Source organism: Lampetra planeri, chromosome 3, assembly GCF_965212315.1.
Source record: "Lampetra planeri chromosome 3, kcLamPlan1.2.h2, whole genome shotgun sequence".
Classification (NCBI taxonomy): domain Eukaryota; kingdom Metazoa; phylum Chordata; class Hyperoartia; order Petromyzontiformes; family Petromyzontidae; genus Lampetra; species Lampetra planeri.
Genome location: NC_136109.1, coordinates 4,294,045 through 4,311,807, shown reverse-complemented (window position 1 = coordinate 4,311,807; position 17,763 = coordinate 4,294,045). Strand labels below are relative to the sequence as shown.

At 54.7% G+C, this 17,763-nt stretch overlaps 2 protein-coding genes across 3 annotated transcripts in view; both read left to right on the top strand.

Moving 5' to 3' along the window:
* The window catches only part of LOC144734326 (low choriolytic enzyme-like), a 32,182-nt gene extending 15,975 nt beyond the window's left edge, over positions 1-16,207 (top strand). Inside the window, exons 6-10 of the mRNA XM_078616453.1 lie at positions 10,733-10,849; positions 12,224-12,341; positions 13,319-13,494; positions 14,314-14,395; positions 15,994-16,207. Of these exons, the coding sequence (XP_078472579.1) occupies positions 10,733-10,849; positions 12,224-12,341; positions 13,319-13,494; positions 14,314-14,395; positions 15,994-16,207 (707 nt within the window). The remainder of the gene's footprint in view (positions 1-10,732; positions 10,850-12,223; positions 12,342-13,318; positions 13,495-14,313; positions 14,396-15,993) is intronic.
* Positions 1-17,763, top strand: part of LOC144736680 (uncharacterized) — an 828,508-nt gene that overhangs the window by 78,420 nt on the left and 732,325 nt on the right. The window lies entirely within an intron of this gene.

The window sequence follows — 17,763 nt, the reverse complement described above, 5'->3', positions numbered from 1 at the left end:
CGTGTGTGTCACTTACACTCAGCGTGTGTCACTTACACTCAGCGTGTGTCACTTACACTCAGTGTGTGTCACTTACACTCAGCGTGTGTCACTTAGACTCAGCGTGTGTCACTTACACTCAGTGTGTGTCACACTCAGTGTGTCTGTCACTTACACTCAGTGCGTGTGTCATTTACACTCAGCGTGTGTCACACTCAGTGTGTGTGTCACTTACACTCAGCGTGTGTCACTTACACTCAGTGTGTGTGTCACTTACACTCAGCGTGTGTGTCACTTACACTCAGTGTGTGTCACTTACACTCTGCGTGTGTCACTTACACTCAGCGTGTGTCACTTACACTCAGCGTGTGTCACTTACACTCAGTGTGTGTCACTTACACTCAGCGTGTGTCACTTACACTCAGCGTGTGTGTCACTTATGTAGTAACGCTTATGACTCGTTCACACCGGAGTTGGAGGCACACTTGTTTATTCAACACCCACGTTGTGACATACACATTTGAGGGGGTATCGGCCCCCTCACCCGTCTATCTGAGGACACACCTCTTTAGCTAACCCTAGCCTGCCTCTGAGTCCTCCACTAATGGGCTAGGGGAGGCTATCTTGGCCCGACACTGGTCAGTCGGGCCCGGTACCCAGAGTCCAGACCAGCACTGGCTCTGGCCCTGGTACCACGCCACTGGCTCGAGCCTGCGCGGTCCTGATAAGGACGGCGTACCAGGGGGAGTCCAGGGCTCTATCTCAGACGTCTTCCGTCTTCTCTTCTTTAGCTAAACATCACTCCCGAGCCCTTCGATACATTCCCCTTTTATACCCAACCCCTCCCTGAGGGGTGGGGCCCCGGGGGATCATAACGACTGAATCGACCCCCCAGGGTGTCTGGCGCGGACGTCGCAGAGGGCACCTGCTCGTGCACTCATGTAGCCCCGCCTACTGTGTTTGTTTACCATAGGCTGCCATGCATAACGGGCTCTCTCTCTAACACCCCTACATCACTCCCCCCCGCATAGCATGCAGCCGTCCCGGCTGCCAACATACAAAAATTTGACAATAAAGGTGCCTTCACCCCCTGACCGCGCGTGTGCCTCACTATTTTTGAACAATAACAGGAACCAGAACAAGAACGCAACAGCAAGATGAGAAAACAACCCGTCTCACCCCCCCCGAATAAATACGAATTCCGTAAAAAAAACAGCCTATATACAATCAGCAGGGAACCCACCACGCACACACAACACACGGTGAAGCCAACATATGTACATCCGAGGAGCGGGGAACACACCACCCACACAACACCCAATGAACACAACAGCTATGTACACATTTTCTGGCCTCACAACAGTTTGCGCATTTTTGCGCGCGTCCTTGCAGCGGGCCCCTCACATGGGGTACCCGCGCGTGGCGGACCATCAGGTGGCAATTGTCCGTCTTGGGGTGAGCATTCATCCGACTCCGCGTGACCCTCGGTATCCGCAGGAGGGGTGATCGGGCGTGAGCCCGTCACTCCTGATGCATCTGAAGGTGGCACAGCCGGCAAGGCATTAGGTGAGAGCGACGGAGACGGACCCAGCGAGTCGGCCGACCCCCCACACGTTTGGCCACGCGCGTGTGAAGTGGGATTGCGTACCGCAGCGAAGGGTTTTAACCTAGAGGGGTGCACGAACCATCGCCGCTTCCCCCACTTGATGCGCACGCACTGCGGTCGTAACACCTTCACCACTTCCACAGGGCCCCGCCACGGCCGCACCAGTTTAGAGGAGGTTGCCAGTGGCACCTGGGGGCAGTGCAGCCATGCCTTGTCCCCCGGCTTCCACTGCAGCATGTGCGCTCGACGCAATCTGAGGCGCTCATTCGCCTTCTGACGGAGGTCAGAGTTTTGCATTGCAGCATCTCGTGCCTCGGTCAATTTGTCTAGATTAAATTTAACGTGGTCAGCCAGATTAGTTTTTCCCTGCGGCACGGGGATCTGCAACTGGGCACGAACAGGCGGGTGTGGTTCTCGGCCGTACATGAGGTAAAAGGGAGAAAACCCCGTAGCTGCATGGGGTGCCATCCGGTACGCCGCCAAGACCCCCTGAATTTGTAGGTCCCAATCCGTTTGCGAGTCCGAAACTTTTTGTGATAACATGGACGTGATGGTGCGATGCAACCGTTCGACCATCCCGTCAGTTTGTGGGTGATATGGGGAGGTCCGAATTTTCTTTGTGCCCAGGAGATCACAGACTTGTCTGAGTAGTTTACCGGAAAAATTCCTGCCCTGGTCGGTCAGCAGCCTCTCCGGAGCACCTTTGTCCAGGACATAACCCTGAACAAAGGCCTCCACGATGGCTGCTGCCGACTGGTTGGCCAGAGGCCAGGCCATAGGCCAGCGTGTAAAATACTCGACACCAGTCAACAAATATCTATTCCCCCTGGGGGTGGCGGGGAATGGTCCCAAAATGTCCAGAGCGACCAGCTCGTTTATCCTGGACACTTTGATCGATTGCAAGGGCGGGTTAGACTCCCGTGCCGGCGGTTTGCGTTGTGCACATTGAGGGCATGATCCCAACAAATCCCCAACATCCCTCGTCATGCCAGGCCAATAAAAATCAAGTTGCAGCAAGGCGAGAGTCTTTTGGGTCCCCAGGTGTAGGAGGCGCTCATGAGCGGCCCATACCACCCTGCCCCACAACCCAGTAGGGACCACCACCCGATGTCGACGCGACTTCCCGTCCCAATGCATCAGCAGGCCTTGGCACATTTCCCATGCATAGGAACCCCCTCTTTTTCCCCCCGCCGCACCGCCAACGCGACGTCGCCACCCGAGGAGGGAGACATCCTCCATCTGGACGGGCAACCCCAACAGGGAATCTTTGCCCTGTTGTTCGATCGAATTAGTAACTACTGTATCGTCGTCGTTGGCGGCCGCCAAGACAGGAACCGACGTGTCCCCTGGAGGTCTGCAACGTCCAGACCCCAGGAGGCATGCACACTCGGAGGTGGTTGGCAAGCGCGACAGAGCGTCCGCGTTGGTGTGGCGAACGCCCTTACGGTATGTGGTTTGGAAATCGTAATCCTGGAGGACCTCCAACCATCGGGACAATTGTCCCGATGGCTGTTGAACCCTCAGGGCGTACTGCAGTGCCGCATGATCTGTGCGGACGGTGAAATGCCGACCGTACAGATATGGGCGATACTGTTGGATGAAATGGACAATTGCCAACAGTTCCCTACGGGTGACACAATATCGTTGCTCCGCTGGAGACAACACCCGACTGCCGTACGCAACCACACGTTCCACGCCGTCAACCACCTGGGAGAGCACGCCCCCAATACCCGTGTTGCTCGCATCGGTGTCGAGCAAGAATGGTTTTGAAAAATCAGGGTAAATCAGGGGAGGAGCGTTTACCAAAGCGTCCCGAAGGGAGCAAAAAGCAGCTTCCTCCTCCTGACCCCAGCAGAACCGAACCCCTTTTGATGTTAAAGCGTGTAGGGGTTTTGCTATAGTCGCAAAATTAGCGACGAAGCGTCTATAATACGACGCAAACCCAATAAAACTCCTAACCTCTCCCACTGAGGTGGGAGTCGGCTAGGAGCTTACACACTGCGTTTTGGCGGGATCGGTAGAAATACCTGAGCGCCCCACGATGTGCCCCAAATAACGCACCGACTCGCGTAACAAATGGCATTTTTGGGGCTTAAATTTCAAATTAGCAGCCCGCATCTTTAGGAAAACCGCCCGCAACCTCTGGAGATGTTCATCAAAAGTTTTGCCAAAGACAATGACGTCATCCAAATAAATGAGGCACGACTCCCATTGCAATCCAGCCAAAACCAATTCCATCAACCGCTGGAAAGTTGCCGGCGCTGAGTGTAAGCCCATCGGCAACCGGTTGAATTGAAACAGGCCGTGCGGAGTACGGAAAGCAGTTTTAGGCTTTGAATCATCGTCCAGAGGAAGCTGCCAGAATCCCGAAAGTAAGTCCAATGTGGAGAAGAATCGCGCTCCCGCCAAGGCGTCAAGCGATTCGTCCATCCGTGGGAGCGGGTATGCGTCGGCAACCGTAATTTTATTAAGGCGCCGAAAGTCAACGCAAAACCGCAACGAACCGTCCTGCTTCTTAACCAGGACGATCGGCGCTCCCCAAGGGCTGTTGGAGGGAGAAATGATGTCGGCGGCTAGCATGTCATAAACAGCCGATTTGACATGGTCCTTTTCGGCGGGACTCAACCGAAAAGGATTCTGGCGTATTGGCGCGCTGTCACCCGTATCAATATGGTGACGCAGCAGATGAGTGCAGCCCAAATCGTATTTATCCCGACTGAAAACGTCGGAAAATTCCCTCAGTAGTGTCTTAAGACGTTGACGCTCTAAATTTGACAGGTCCGTCGATCCCGCACAAAGCGCCTTGAGCCACCCTTCATCGCTGTCCGAATGTGGACGCGGTGCAGGGACAGCGCCGACATGACTCGCAACGGGTTCCTCACAGGGCACCGGCGTTGCGTGAGCAAGCACGGTCCCCTGTGGGACCACCACCGTCTGCGAGCCCACATTGAGGACCGCGATGAAGGGTTCTCCTTCCCCTCTCACTATGGTCTGGGCCGGGAGTAAATTAGGTCCACTGACCCCGGCCCTAGACGGTCCCAACAGAACCCCTTGAGCCCCAATGCCCTTAGCGAAGGGCCGCCGAAGTTTCAAAGGAATCAACATTTGCGCCCCCGGAGGAACGCGCACCGTTCTATCTACGAACGCCGGCACCGTCGCGAACGCCGTCCGGCTCGTAGCGGGGGATGGCAGAAACGCCATGCGTCGGCCCAATGGGAGCTCAATGCATCCCTGGTCGATTAATATCCTAATCGGCATTTTGGCCAGGAAGTCCGTCCCCAGCAGGCACGGAACCGCCAGCGAGGAGGAAACAAAAATCGGCCCAGACAATTTAATATCCCCGACACAAATTTGGGCACGAATTTGTCCGATGATGCCAAGTGAACCCCCGTTAGCAGCAAAGAATGGCACGTTAACAGGCATCAAAGGACGGCTTTGGGCAGGGAGAATGTTATAAATCAACTCCGAAATAATGGTCGCCGATGCTCCTGTATCGACCAGGATGCGCACCTCGACCCCATCGATGTGACCCACAACGGCCGACGACCCTGACGACGCGGCTACAACCCGATGGGCCAACACGGACCACTGGCTGGGTTCAATCTGAGTACCCAGAGCGGTGCGTGTTGGTGCCATGGTACGCGATATTGGCCCCCCCTTCGCTGCGGTGTTTGAGTGTGTGACGGGCGTGTGCGTGGGCCAAGCATGAGGGGTGCCGCGACTCGCCGGATTATGATGGTGGAGCTTGTGACGAGGGCCGGCGTCCCGTTGAGGTGTCGTCCTGCGCTGCCCAGGAGAGCGGCACCCCGAGGCGACGTGGCCCCGGATGCCGCAGTTGTAACAGCGTGGAAGCGCTGGTGACGACGATGGATGTTGTAGACGGCTTGAACCGGCCCGGTCCTCCCGTACTCCCGCTCCGTGCTGCCGTCGATGGTCGATGGCGCAAACCTCTTCCGCCGGGAGGGTGGCCGCAGCGACGGCACGCCCGCTCGCCGCCTTGCTGGCCTTCCGTCGTTGAGAGGACAGGTTTGCGTGGAGAAGACGGGCCGCTTGGAGGGAGCACATCTCTGCATCGTCCTGTGCGACAATGACGATGTCTAAGTCGTCCGCCAGCAAAACTATCTTCTCTGTCACCATGGCGTCGACACCCTCGTCGTCCATTCGTGGAAAGGCCTCCTTCGCCAGTGCCAGGAGGCTTGTGCGGTACGCCAGGGGCGACTCCTTCGTCCCCCGCTGGCGATCGTAAAAGAGTTGGCGACAGTCCGATGTTGGACCATATACCGCCGACAGCACCTGCATCGCCTTCCGCAGCGTGGAGCGCCTCTCCTTCGGAGCCGATGTTAGAGTGGCGAGGGCGTTGCTGTCGAGAAGTGCTGGCAGCGCGCGGAGAGCCTCGGCGTCTGTCCACTGTGCCATCTCCTGGTGAGCGAGGAAGCGCCGCTGGAAGCCGCCCCAGTCGCCATCCTCGCCCACAAATTCCTTGAGTGGAGGTAGCCGCTGATGTAAGGCAGCGGCTGCAGAGGAAGAACGCACTCCCTCGTCCGCCTCACTCAACTCAGCGTCGGCACGAACCAGCGATGGCATCGCCGGTCGCACCCGTGGTGACGTTCCGCCCGTTGGTGGTGACGCGGCAGGTACTGTACTCCCGCCGTTGAACGCGATGCTTAGAGCGGCCACACCCTCAACAGCAGCTGCGGCGATGGCGGGAGTTTCAAAATGTTGCTCCGTGGAAATGGCGGGAAGGCGCTGTGGTCGTCGGCTGCCGTTGCCCGGTGGCGGTCCCGCAGCCGCCAGCTGCGTGATGGTGTCAAGCATGGCGGCTGCGGCGTACAGCAGCTCGGTCAGCTTCGCGTGCGCCTGCCTCAGCCCCTCCATCAACGGCTCCCCTTCCTCCAGCTGCTGTGGCGTGGATGCGCCCAGCCCCGGCTGGTCGATGGCATCTTCAGCCGTCTCGGGCCCTCCGACTGCAGTGGTGTCTTCTGCCTCTGGTACCCCGACTCGAGTCGTCCGGCGTGTATCCATGTTCGTACCTTGTTTCACTTCTGACGCCAGATGTAGTAACGCTTATGACTCGTTCACACCGGAGTTGGAGGCACACTTGTTTATTCAACACCCACGTTGTGACATACACATTTGAGGGGGTATCGGCCCCCTCACCCGTCTATCTGAGGACACATCTCTTTAGCTAACCCTAGCCTGCCTCTGAGTCCTCCACTAATGGGCTAGGGGAGGCTATCTTGGCCCGACACTGGTCAGTCGGGCCCGGTACCCAGAGTCCAGACCAGCACTGGCTCTGGCCCTGGTACCACGCCACTGGCTCGAGCCTGCGCGGTCCTGATAAGGACGGCGTACCAGGGGGAGTCCAGGGCTCTATCTCAGACGTCTTCCGTCTTCTCTTCTTTAGCTAAACATCACTCCCGAGCCCTTCGATACATTCCCCTTTTATACCCAACCCCTCCCTGAGGGGTGGGGCCCCGGGGGATCATAACGACCGAATCGACCCCCCCAGGGTGTCTGGCGCGGACGTCGCAGAGGGCACCTGCTCGTGCACTCATGTAGCCCCGCCTACTGTGTTTGTTTACCATAGGCTGCCATGCATAACGGGCTCTCTCTCTAACACCCCTACACTTACACTCAGTGTGTGTCACTTACATTCAGCGTATGTCACTTACACTCAGTGTGTGTGTCACTTACACTCAGCGTGTGTGTCACTTACACTCAGTGTGTGTCACTTACACTCAGCGTGTGTCACTTACACTCAGTGTGTGTCACTTACACTCAGCGTGTGTCACTTACACTCAGCGTGTGTCACTTACACTCAGTGTGTGTCACTTACACTCAGCGTGTGTCACTTACACTCAGCGTGTGTGTCACTTACACTCAGTGTGTGTCACATACACTCAGCGTGTGTCACTTACACTCAGTGTGTGTCACTTACACTCAGCGTGTGTCACTTACACTCAGCGTGTGTCACTTACACTCAGTGTGTGTCACTTACACTCAGCGTGTGTCACTTACACTCAGCGTGTGTGTCACTTACACTCAGTGTGTGTCACTTACACTCAGCGTATGTCACTTACACTCAGTGTGTGTGTCACTTACACTCAGTGTGTGTCACTTACACTCAGCGTGTGTCACTTACACTCAGTGTGTGTGTCACTTACACTCAGTGTGTGTCACTTACACTCAGTGTGTGTGTCACTTACATTCAGTGTGTGTCACTTACACTCAGCGTGTGTCACTTACACTCAGCGTGTGTCACTTACACTCAGCGTGTGTGTCACTTACATTCAGCGTATGTCACTTACACTCAGTGTGTGTGTCACTTACACTCAGCGTGTGTGTCACTTACACTCAGCGTGTGTCACTTACACTCAGCGTGTGTCACTTACACTCAGTGTGTGTCACTTACACTCAGTGTGTGTGTCACTTACATTCAGTGTGTGTCACTTACACTCCGCGTGTGTCACTTACACTCAGCGTGTGTCACTTACACTCAGTGTGTGTCACTTACACTCAGTGCATGCCACTTACACTCAGTGTGTGTGTCACTTACACTCAGCGTGTGTCATTTATACTCAGCGTGTGTGTCACTTACACTCAGCGTGTGTCACTTACACTCAGCGTGTGTGTCACTTCCACTCAGCGTGTGTCACTTACACTCAGTGTGTCACTTACACTCAGCGTGTGTCACTTACACTCAGTGTGTGTGTCACTTACACTCGGCGTGTGTGTCACTTACACTCAGCGTGTGTGTCACACTCAGCGTGTGTCACACTCAGCGTGTGTGTCACTTACACTCAGCGTGTGTCACTTACACTCAGCGTGTGTCACTTCCACTCAGCGTGTGTCACTTACACTCAGTGTGTGTCACTTACACTCAGTGTGTGTGTCACTTACACTCAGCGTGTGTCACTTACACTCAGCGTGTGTCACTTACACTCAGCGTGTGTGTCACTTACACTCAGTGTGTGTCACTTACATTCAGCGTATGTCACTTACACTCAGTGTGTGTGTCACTTACACTCAGCGTGTGTGTCACTTACACTCAGCGTGTGTCACTTACACTCAGCGTGTGTGTCACTTACACTCAGTGTGTGTCACTTACACTCAGTGTGTGTGTCACTTACATTCAGTGTGTGTCACTTACACTCCGCGTGTGTCACTTACACTCAGCGTGTGTCACTTACACTCAGTGTGTTTCACTTACACTCAGTGCATGCCACTTACACTCAGTGTGTGTGTCACTTACACTCAGCGTGTGTCATTTACACTCAGCGTGTGTGTCACTTACACTCAGCGTGTGTCACTTACACTCAGCGTGTGTGTCACTTCCACTCAGCGTGTGTCACTTACACTCAGTGTGTCACTTACACTCAGCGTGTGTCACTTACACTCAGTGTGTGTGTCACTTACACTCAGCGTGTGTGTCACTTACACTCAGCGTGTGTGTCACACTCAGCGTGTGTCACACTCAGCGTGTGTGTCACTTACACTCAGCGTGTGTCACTTACACTGAGCGTGTGTCACTTACACTCAGCGTGTGTCACTTACACTCAGCGTGTGTCACTTACACTCAGCGTGTGTCACTTACACTCAGTGTGTGTCACACTCAGTGTGTGTGTCACTTACACTCAGTGCGTGTGTCATTTACACTCAGCGTGTGTCACACTCAGTGTGCGTGTCACTTACACTCAGCGTGTGTCACTTACACTCAGTGTGTGTCACTTACACTCAGCGTGTGTGTCACTTACACTCAGCGTGTGTGTCACTTACACTCAGTGTGTGTCACTTACACTCAGCGTGTGTAACTTACACTCAATGTGTCACTTACACTCAGTGTGTGTCACTTACACTCAGCGTGTGTGTCACTTACACTGAGTGTTTCACTTACACTCAGCGTGTGTCACTTACACTGAGTGTGTGTCACTTACACTCAGTGTGTGTCACTTACACTCAGTGTGTGTCACTTACACTCAGTGTGTGTGTCACTTACACTCAGCGTGTGTGTCACTTACACTCAGCGTGTGTCACTTACACTCAGCGTGTGTGTCACTTACACTCAGTGTGTGTCACTTACACTCCGTGTGTGTCACGCTCAGCGTGTGTCACACTCAGCGTGTGTGTCACTTACACTCAGCGTGTGTCACTTACACTCAGTGTGTGTCACTTACACTCAGCGTGTGTGTCACTTACACTCAGCGTGTGTGTCACTTACACTCAGTGTGTGTCACTTACACTCAGCGTGTGTAACTTACACTCAATGTGTCACTTACACTCAGTGTGTGTCACTTACACTCAGCGTGTGTGTCACTTACACTGAGTGTTTCACTTACACTCAGCGTGTGTCACTTACACTGAGTGTGTGTCACTTACACTCAGTGTGTGTCACTTACACTCAGCGTGTGTCACTTACACTCAATGTGTCACTTACACTCAGTGTGTGTCACTTACACTCAGCGTGTGTGTCACTTACACTCAGCGTGTGTCACTTACACTCAGTGTGTGTGTCACACTCAGCGTGTGTCACTTACACTCAGTGTGTGTGTCACTTACACTCAGCGTGTCACTTACACTCCGTGTGTGTCACTTACACTCAGCGTGTGTCACCTCCACTCAGCGTGTGTCATTTACACTCAGCGTGTGTCACTTACACTCAGCGTGTGTCACTTACACTCAGCGTGTGTCACATTGTCACAATCAGGCACTGTGACGCAACTAGTAAATGTCTCACAGTGAGTGTGTCTTTCAATTCAGTAAGAGTGAGTGCGTCACAGTGAGTTTGATAGTGATCATATTGTCACACGTTGAGTATCTTACAGGGAGTGTGTGCGAGTGACAGTGTCTCACAGAAAGTGATTGTCAGTGAGTGTGAGACTGCCAGTGAGTGCCAGTGAGTGAGTGACACTGTCCCATCTCACCGCTGAGTGTAAGTGAGACATCGCTTTGAATCTCACTGTCACAGTGAGTGTCTCAGTGAGTGAGTGTGAGTGAGTGCCAGTGAGTGAGTGTGAGTGAGTGACGCTGTCCCGTCTCACCCAGACTACATCCTCGAGTGGGGAGACATCACTGTGAATCCCACTGTCACAGTGAGTGTCTCAGTGAGTGAGTGCCAGTGAGTCAGTGACGCTGTCTTATCTCACCCAGACTACACGCTCGAGTGGGGAGACATCGCCGTCCACCCCACGCGACGCTCCGTGCAGAAGTGGCCCAAAGCCAGGGACGGCCGAATCTACGTCCCCTACAAAGTGTCCCTCGCCTTCTGTGAGTGGCCTCCCCTCCTCCTCCCTCCTACTCATTCCTTGCTCCTCCTGTGCCTTGTCCATCCTGTGCCTTGTCCATGCTGTGACTGGAAGGTGACGAGATTGAGGGTAGAGTTCACATCAACAGAGTGGCTCTTGTCTAGAATTAAGCGCAGAACCCAATGTAAATCAGGATGTAAATTATTCAGAGCTGTGCTCTGTGAGGATTGATAATCACGTGACTGGGCGTGGAGGTGGCTGTGGCAAGCTGGTGGTGGGTGGAGAGTCAGCGACAGGGTTTGACCCTAAAGAAGAAACCCAACTTGGTCTCTTAGTCTCTGTAAGATGCCGCCTGGTTACTTGAATCAGCGTGAGAATCAAGCCACATCCCCCGAGTGCTGAATGACTGACGCTCCATTGAAATATCTGCAGCAATATGAGGTTGTTTATTGACATTTCACTAATCCTAAGGACCAAGGATGGAACCAGAACTCATGATTTGAGATAGAATCTGAAGATTAGTGGAGGAATTCCCTGAAGCTCTCTATAGAAAATACATCCACATAGCCCAGGAAGCAGACCAACTCTCAGATGAAGAGGACACAAACCAAAGTGTCTATATACACAGCATCATCATGCACGGAGGCCTGTAACCAGGCATCTAGTCTTTGACTTAAATCGGTCGTGACTCGTGATACACACATCGCACCATGCGTGTAGAAGCCAGTGACGTGCGGCGCGTGCCCAGCGTGTGTGACTGTGATGGGAATGCCGCATTGGGGCCAATGGAGCAGAGGAAGCGGTGCACACGACACGGAGAGTGCAGAGCAGTGTTAGGGAGGCTCGCGTCGCCACCGCGGATCGTGGAGATTCCTCGCATCGCCGGGCGAGGGACTGTGGGGCGGAAATTTCACTCACGCAGGGACTCCGTTCTTTATCTGCTGTATTTGTTCTTTATCTGCTGTCAAATAAATGTAGTGGGGACCCAGCGAATGAGTGTTAAGTCAATAAGCCACACGTGACGGATGCTATCCAGTCAAAGGCAGCGGTAACTATGACGCTACTCTAGAACAACGAGTAGATTGCAGGACTCGCAGTGGCCATGAAAGAGAAGCAGCTCTCGATTAACGGCAAGTTACTCTGTCAACTCAAATAAAGCGGCGCCGTGGTTTGAATGAGCGTCGTCTCCTGCTGCCGAGTGAAGCGCAGGGAGAGGCGGCGGAGCGGCCCCCAGGCCCTCCCCACGGGAGCCTAGCGCTACCGCCACTCACGCTCCACCCCACGCCGTGCCACCCACTTTGCCCCACGCTCCACCCCACGCCGTGCCCCACGCCGTTGGCTGTGCCCGGCGCTCGCCGTGGGCTCTTCCCGCTCACGCCCGGCGTGTGACCTGCAGACGATGGCGACGTCAAGAAGATCGAGGAGGCAGCGAAGGAGTTTGAGAAGAAAACGTGCGTCCGGTTCATCCCTCGCTCTGAAGAGGCCGACTACATCTACATCCACGCGTGGGAGGGGTGAGATACGGAGACACGGACACGACAGAGACATGGACACGGCAAAGACATGTACACTACAGAGACATGGACACTACATCTCTCTGTGATGAGTGATGAGTGAATGGGGCTCAGTACTCAGGCTGGGGTTGTCTCTGTGTGGTGAGTGGTGAGTGAATGGGGCTCAGTGCTCAGGCTGGGGTTGTCTCTGTGTGGTGAGTGGTGAGTGAATGGGGCTCAGTGCTCAGGCTGGGGTTGTCTCTGTGTGGTGAGTGGTGAGTGAATGGGGTTCAGTGCTCAGGCTGGGGTTGTCTCTGTGTGATGAGTGGCGAGTGAATGGGGCTCAGTGCTTAGGCTGGGTTTGTCTCTGTGTGGTGAGTAAATGGGGCTCAGTGCTCAGGCTGGCGTTGTCTCTGTGTGATGATTGGTGAGTGAATGGGGCTCAGTACTCAGGCTGGGGTTGTCTGTGTGTGGTGAGTGGTGAGTGAATGGGGTTCAGTGCTCAGGCTGGGGTTGTCTCTGTGTGATGAGTGGTGAGTGGGGCTCAGTGCTCAGGCTGGCGTTGTCTCTGTGTGGTGAGTGGTGAGTGAATGGGGTTCAGTGCTCAGGCTGGGTTTGTCTCTGTGTGGTGAGTGGTGAGTGAATGGGGCTCAGTACTCAGGCTGGGGTTGTCTTTGTGTGGTGAGTGGTGAGTGAATGGGGTTCAGTGCTCAGGCTGGCGTTGTCTCTGTGTGGTGAGTGGTGAGTGAATGGGGCTCAGTGCTCAGGCAGGCGTTGTCTCTGTGTGGTGAGTGGTGAGTGAATGGGGCTCAGTACTCAGGCTGGGGTTGTCTTTGTGTGGTGAGTGGTGAGTGAATGGGGTTCAGTGCTCAGGCTGGGGTTGTCTTTGTGTGATGAGTGGTGAGTGAATGGGGTTCAGTGCTCAGGCTGGGGTTGTCTCTGTCTGATGAGTGGTGAGTGAATGGGGCTCGGTGCTCAGTCTGGGGTTGTCTCTACAGGAATTGGTCGTTCCTGGGCCATCAGGGCGGGGACCAGGCAATGTCCCTGGAGCCCGGCAAGGTGACCAAGGGCGTCGTTCTGCACGAGTTGATGCACGTGCTCGGCTTCCACCACGAGCACTGCCGTAGCGACCGCGACGACCACGTTTTGGTGCTGAGCCACAACATTGATCCAGGTGGGGTGCGGGGAGAGCTGATGAATGCACACCTCCAGCAGTTGGTGCTACACCTGATCCTCCTCAGAGCGAGTTTAACTCAAAACAAGAATCGTATAGAGTCTGCCAACATCACTCGTGGAGAGGTAAAGATCATGGAGAGTGAAGCTGCCTCAGGCCAGGACCTACTGAACGTCCCTTTATACATACTGAGTAGTGGATGTGTGGTTGCTTCTAACTGTAAGAAGTCAGGGGCTGTGAGTCTGACCTTGGAGGTTGCCATGACACTGTGTGGCCTGCTTCACCCTGTGGTGACAAACACCCGCCCTGCACTTTGTGACATCAAAGAGCCCTCCAGTTCCCTTCCCCTGGGCTTTGGAGATGTTGGTGCTTGTATCTGCGCTGTGTGCTCAGAGTCAGCTGTGCGTTGTCGCTCCCAATGATGTAAGGGGCGGCCTCTTTGTTTCTGATGCTGAGAAGCTGCCGCTGGTGCCGCATGAAGCTCTCACTGGCCTCAGTGAGCGCTGTGCTCCAGCGAGCTGTGGGACTCGTCCCCGTGTGGATGGCACGAGTTGTAGGCATACAGATTGTTTGAGATGCATTGGCTGTGTGGTGGGGGTTCATTAGAATACCTGCAGGCTGCAAATCCATATCACCGGGGTCTGCCCTGTTTCCCATCAGAGTGCACCATGCCTGGCACAGGTGCTGTGGAGGCATCGCCACCACTGTGAAGTGACAGAGGGGTGCTGATTGTATGCGTGTGGGAGACACGTGATTGAAGTTTTTCCTATGAACACGGTTGTTTGTGCGAGTCTGTACACGTGGTGTGTTGTGTTTCAGAGTGGAAGGACTCAATTGAGAAGAAGACGTCACAAGTTCACACGACCCCCTACGACTACAGCTCCATCACCCACTACAGCACGTGAGTCGCGCGGCCCAGGCTCCACGCAGGGGGATGTAAGTCTGCGCTTACATCATCGTCATCGGCCATTATCTATCCACTGCTGTATGCAGGCCTCCCCAGACCGTCCCCATGCCCTTATCATGCTTTAATCCATCTCACTGCCGCAGTGAACTTATCTCACGGTCTCCATCTCTGGAGTGGTTGTCCTCTCGGGCGTGTTCCCTCCTTTAGCTGCCATTCCAGCACCATTCTTGTACATTGGCCACGATCCCATGTGGCCAAGATGCGGCCCGGCTGCCATCGAGACCCTCATCCCCCCCGCCTTGGCCACATCTCACTCCGACTGCGGCGACTCCGTGCAGCCCCACGCGGCTGGGAAAGTAGTGGCCCGCTGGCAGCCACGTGATAGCAACGCCACGCGACGTTAAACACATCCTTGGGTAGTCATTCATCGGCTACTTTGTAGCGAAGCAACGTTAAACGGGCCGATGTTAAGCGAGCACTGCCTCTACTTGTATTTTTATGTAGAGACAGATACATTAAGCAGATGCATTTCTTTAAATGCGATCAGCTGAACCTTTGGGACTTACTGCGCTGTGAGCGTCTCACTATTCTGACGTGGGTCACGTGATCAAGGTTTGCCTCTGTGTGGTCACAGTGGTTCTACTCCAGTCCTTCTCAAGTTCGTGTGCAACTGGCTTTGATTCATCTTTCCAACATAATGCAATGCATTAGAGAACAGAGTGGGTACTTTGGAGACTAACTGAAGGACACGTAACAGTGAGCCACCAGTCGACACGAATATATTCTAACTAATAGAATTAATCTCATTCATATATCTACAGCTGTGGATATTCGATCTCCTTCCCCCATGCGGTGGGGCGTAGTCACCTCGCTGCGGTGAGTGCAGGGGAGTGGCGAGGCACGAAAGTCGGAGCCTCTGGGCGCTCCGTGCACTCTGCCCGAGTGACCGCGCTCACCAGCAAGGAGGGCGCAGCCTGGGAACGCCTCCAGGTGGCCTCCCGGAGCTGGCGATAACAACGCCGCTCGCAAAGCAGAGTGGGCCCAGCCAGGCCTCTCCCTGCTCACACGAACTCGAATGAGACACGGGGCGACAATTATCTCCATTGGCTGCCCTGAGCCAATGGTGACATTCCACATTCCCGTGGCAGGGCCAGTCTGCCCATAGTGCGATCACTGTTCATTGTTTGCTATGTGGTGTTTTTGTATTGAGCCAGGAGGTTTGATGGGGCCAAGTGACTTCAACCAGGATTAGAACTCTGCCCTTGCGATGACGACTGGAGCTCTGTAGCAACATCATTGCGCAGCTGATTACCAGGGTCGATTGGTGCAGTGCAACCATCTAACAGCGCAGCCCCCTCTGCCTGCAGGGTGCACGAGCTGAGTGCTCAAGTCTGTAGGAAGTGCACATTGCTCCTTATAGGAGGCACCGCACGGCCACCGTGTGTAGACACGGCTGTTCTTTTGACAGCCACCAAGCGCAGCTTGTGTACGGGAGCTGCGTCCATGCCGTGTGACCGCTGTCCCGTTTAGAGTGGTGCCGTGCGCACCATGGCGGCGCGGCGCGTACCGACGGTGCTGCCGTGTGCCCACAGGATGGCCGGCTCCAGAGACGGGAAGAGCGCGACCATGCTCCCCAAGGACAAGAGCAGCACGCGCCGCTTTGGGGGCGGCCACAGCCTCAGCGACGGGGACGTGGAGAAGATCAAGGAGATGTTTGAGCGAGAGCCGGCAACAGCGACGTCCAGCACAGCCACATCGCAGCCTGGCTCCTCTACAGGTGCCCGGCAGCGGCAGCAGCCGGCATAACAGCAGCAGCAGCCATAGAAGCAGCAGCCATAGAAGCAGCAGCCATAGAAGCAGCAGCCATAGAAGCAGCAGCCATAGAAGCAGCAGCCATAGAAGCAGCAGCCATAGAAGCAGCAGCCATAGAAGCAGCAGCCATAGAAGCAGCAGCCATAGAAGCAGCAGCCATAGAAGCAGCAGCCATAGAAGCAGCAGCCATAGAAGCAGCAGCCATAGAAGCAGCAGCCATAGAAGCAGCAGCCATAGAAGCAGCAGCCATAGAAGCAGCAGCCATAGAAGCAGCAGCCATAGAAGCAGCAGCCATAGAAGCAGCAGCCATAGAAGCAGCAGCCATAGAAGCAGCAGCCATAGAAGCAGCAGCCATAGAAGCAGCAGCCATAGCAGCAGCAGCCATAGCAGCAGCAGCCATAGCAGCAGCAGCCATAGCAGCAGCAGCCATAGCAGCAGCAGCCATAGCAGCAGCAGCCATAGCAGCAGCAGCCATAGCAGCAGCAGCCATAGCAGCAGCAGCCATAGCAGCAGGAACAGCAGCAGCAGTATCAGCCACTGCACCCACAACCACAGTAAGCAGCCACTGCAGCGTCAGTGAGCCCAAGGAACAGCTCCCGCATGGCTGCCCTGTGAGACAGTCACAGCTCACAGAGTCTCCTGGCTCCATGAGCGGTAGTGTCGTGGTTAGCGCGCTGCACTACAAACCCGGCGACCCGAGTTTGATTCCCGCTCACGGCCAACATCAGTGATTCTAGATTTGAAGCTTTCGTGACTGCAAGGAATCATCTTCTTAGGTTTTTTTTCGGTAAAGTCACTTCGAAAGTAAAATATTTTATTTTACTTTCTACGTGACTTTACCGAAAAAAACCTAAGAAAAACATCAGTGATGATTATCTGAACCGGTCCTGGGCCTCCCCTAGGTCGACTCAGCCTCAAATTATTACCTGGTACGGTGTGCAAACATCGCCACTGGGGAGGAAAAGGCGGCCGGGCGTGGTGCTGGCCATCCACCCCCTCGTGTGCCGTTCCGGCCTCCATAGGTGCTCACTAACAGCACTTACCCCAACAGTATGTTAAGGCTATATGGGGGAGCTTTGTCTTTATGTGTGTGTGTGTGCAGTAACCCGAGCAGGAGCCGGTACCACGCACAGAGATGCTGGTGCCTACACGAAGGAAGACGCGATGAGATTGTTTACCAAGGTACTCTAAGCAACGCACGGGTGGTGTCGCCAGGGCTGCGTTCATAAGTAGCCGCTGTGCCTCATTGTGGGGCTACGTCATGGGCAGCAACAGGCAGTGCAGCAAAACCCATTGTTGTACTGTACTTCTACGCATCCACGTGTATGCTTCACCAACCCACACCGACCAGCGTGATGGAGTCTGGTTCAATAACCGTCAGAGTCCGCACGGTGTGCAGAGGCCCTCATCCAGCAGTGGAGTGATAGAGGGCTGTACACGTGCACACCTCGCCACCTCTTCTCTACAGCAGCGCTCGCAGTGGCTGTGAGCAAGAGCAGCAGTCACGTGCGTTTGTGTTGACTCAGCTGTCTGTCTTTGTTTTGCAGCTG